Here is a 2,891-nt window from a genome sequence, read left to right as displayed (position 1 = left end):
CTCCCAGATGTCCTAAGATTTATCGGTCCATACCTGTTTGCCGATGACCTGAAAATTCATTTCAATAGGATACAGTGATACCGAATTCCAGGAGGACATAAATGCAGCACAAAACTAGGTAGCGACGAACGAAATGGAACTTGCAGTCAACAAGTGTGGAATACTAAACATAAGAGTGCCAGAAAAGGATTTTGAACTCTTGAATCAAAATTTGAACTCTCTGCAAGCATTCAAGGACCTTGGTATAAACGTCAGTAAGAAACTGACAAGGTCGGCTCATATAAATGCTGAACTCAATAAAGCAACTAGAGTCCTTTACTTGATAAGGAGGAATGCCGCCTATGCCCTAAAACCATTCATCAAACTGGGAGTATACAAATCGCTGGTTCTGCCATTCTTGTTATAAGGAATCAACTGTACCACGTCTTCAAAATCTGATTTCGGAAATCTTGAAAAAATCCAGCGGAAAGCAGTTAGGCGGATAACAGGACCAAACGAGCCCTATGAGAACCAACTGAGGCTTTTGAACATCTTGCCATTACCAATGTACATGCAGATGAACCATCTCCTCACCCTCTCAAAGCTTACTCGAGAAGGTAGAGACGATATAGAAATACCTGAAATAAACAAAGTTCGAGGAAGATTCACAGAATTGTACACGCTCAGGAAAGTAAGACTCGAAAAGGCGCGAAACTAATGCGATTTCAAAATCGCAGACTAGCAAATCGAATCGACAATGAAATAAATTTTGTGGAACCGCGAGGACTGAAAAACTGAATACTTTTGTTAATAAATCGTTCAACACTCAAAATATCTCAACGTGGCAACTGTGTTGCGATTGTCACCGATGCAGAAATTCACGGACAATTCTCTAAAAGCAAGAATCACGGGTCTGAACGACCCCTCGACAAGCAGTCGTAAATTGCCAACAACAACAATAACCTATAGCCCCCTAATCACGGTAATTATACCGTAATGGGGGGCTATATTTTGGGGGGGGGGGGATATAATGGGAAAGACTCGGGCTAGTAATCGGAAATTATACGAGCGGTGCTGTATCTAAAAAAACTCAGGGCTGAGTTTCGCAAAGAAGCTGGCAGCAACAGCTTTTATAACCGGGGACCACCAAGGCTGTACCAGTAAATTACTTTACCTGTTTAGTTTATTTTAAACGTGCTTGACAATGAATGCAAATGTTTTTTATCTACTTAACTACTTTTTCTTTTTTACCTTTAATGAGAACAAACAACAATGCCTTGGCATATGTGTACATGAAACCCTAAAGTTTAGGTATCGATATTAAAACAAACATAAACAAATAGCTAATCAAATGTACGGCGCTTGACAGTTGCCAGTTTTTTCGGATCTTTTCCGTTTGTGTCCCCCCAGTACGTTATGAGCCCCCAGTTACAAAGCACATGTCATTGCGTAATAAATCATCATGTAAAAATATGACACTTGAGTCTGGGGGTGCAAATAATATGCGCCCACTGAGCTGGGGGTACAAACGGAATAGATCCGTTTTTTAATTTATTCATCTCGAACGCGGAGTAAAAGCTTCTTGCAAGTAAAAAATGTCCTCCTATCATAATAAATATCGTAATACATTTAACAAATTCATACTAACTGTTGATTTTTGGTTCAACTAGTGCATCTGTTCTTGAGCTGATTTTTAATGTACCAAAACAATGCTTAGAAAATAATTTTCAAATGTCCCCGTGATAGATCTACTTCGTTGTTTCACTCCGTGTTGGCGAGGGACATTGCTCAATTTAGTTTTTTTGAGATCAGACGGTATGATGGAAATCAGAAAACTTAAGTACTATTGATTTGCAAGCATAGATGTCCAATATAAAGGTGATTTAAGAATTAATTGCCATTATAAGCTGTATCTCGAGAATATTTTCTGCTTCAAAAACATCGTGGGATGTTTCTTCTGTTCCTAGTGGTATCGAATTCGATCTATGAAGATTTTCTTTTGGTTTTGTCATGCTCTGCAGCCCTATGTTCTGCTGTGTTCCATTTAATCAAAGAGAATTAATTTTGATGGCTTGTTTTGGTCTTTCAGTGATTTTCCATGGTAACAAAATGGAACTTAAAGTCGATGTTCTGTTTGCGAATTTTGAGTCCAAGTATAAATGCAAACCATTAGGATTTACAGCAGCGCTCATAGAGTGCGCTTATTTACGCTACCAAGAGATTGACGCTAATTTTTACTTGGAGGTAAGGAAAATCTATTCTGACTGTAGTCTGCTTTGTATACTTGCTATTATGCCAGTAGATTTAGGGTGATGAGAATACATGGCTGACTTGCAGTTTATATGAGCAGTACAAAGAGAGCTCAGAACGAAGTGGCCTCAGTCTTGATAAGTTCCTCCGCGTATCAGACATTCGGTACTTTATATATTTTCGGGTTTCACCCATCTTTTTGAAAAATTAATGTGGACTTTCAGGATCACGGACTTCTTCAATAAAATGAACAATTGGATGGAAATGGCGGCTTCAACACCCACATTTCAAGAGCACGTCAATGGCTTGAAAAACATGTACAATTGCAGTATGGCTATCTTCAGGCGTTATCGAGTTATGTTCTGGGACATTTTTGACAGCGTTGAACGGCACGATGATCTGGAAAGTAACATGTATGTACGTAGCAGCCTTTTTGATATTTCGTTACGATTTTTGTTCGTTTCCTTCTCAAATTTGGGTTTTATATTCGTGTTTTTTTGTTTTCTTGATAGTTTTTTATCAAGATTTTCATTGCAAAAATGATCTTGAATTTACTACAAAAATGCAACTTCTCGCCTTTTTATAGGACCTTCTTGAGCTTAGATGAGCTGTTCTACATAGTCTGGCTACTGCACATTCAGATCAAAGGTATTATTTTGAAT

The 2,891-nt window shown here is 38.3% G+C and overlaps 1 protein-coding gene across 1 annotated transcript in view; it reads left to right on the top strand.

Moving 5' to 3' along the window:
• The first annotated feature begins 1,697 nt into the window (after nt 1-1,697).
• LOC142344950 (retinoblastoma-like protein 2) overlaps nt 1,698-2,891 on the top strand; it is a 1,829-nt gene continuing 635 nt past the window's right edge. Inside the window, exons 1-4 of the mRNA XM_075397035.1 lie at nt 1,698-2,223; nt 2,288-2,394; nt 2,454-2,642; nt 2,816-2,877. Of these exons, the coding sequence (XP_075253150.1) occupies nt 1,990-2,223; nt 2,288-2,394; nt 2,454-2,642; nt 2,816-2,877 (592 nt within the window). The 5' untranslated portion in view covers nt 1,698-1,989. The remainder of the gene's footprint in view (nt 2,224-2,287; nt 2,395-2,453; nt 2,643-2,815; nt 2,878-2,891) is intronic.

This window comes from Convolutriloba macropyga, chromosome 8 (assembly GCF_964194025.1).
Source record: "Convolutriloba macropyga chromosome 8, txConMacr16.3, whole genome shotgun sequence".
Classification (NCBI taxonomy): domain Eukaryota; kingdom Metazoa; phylum Xenacoelomorpha; order Acoela; family Convolutidae; genus Convolutriloba; species Convolutriloba macropyga.
The sequence above is the reverse complement of the archived record's forward strand: the minus strand, read 5'-3'. Positions and strand labels throughout refer to the sequence as shown.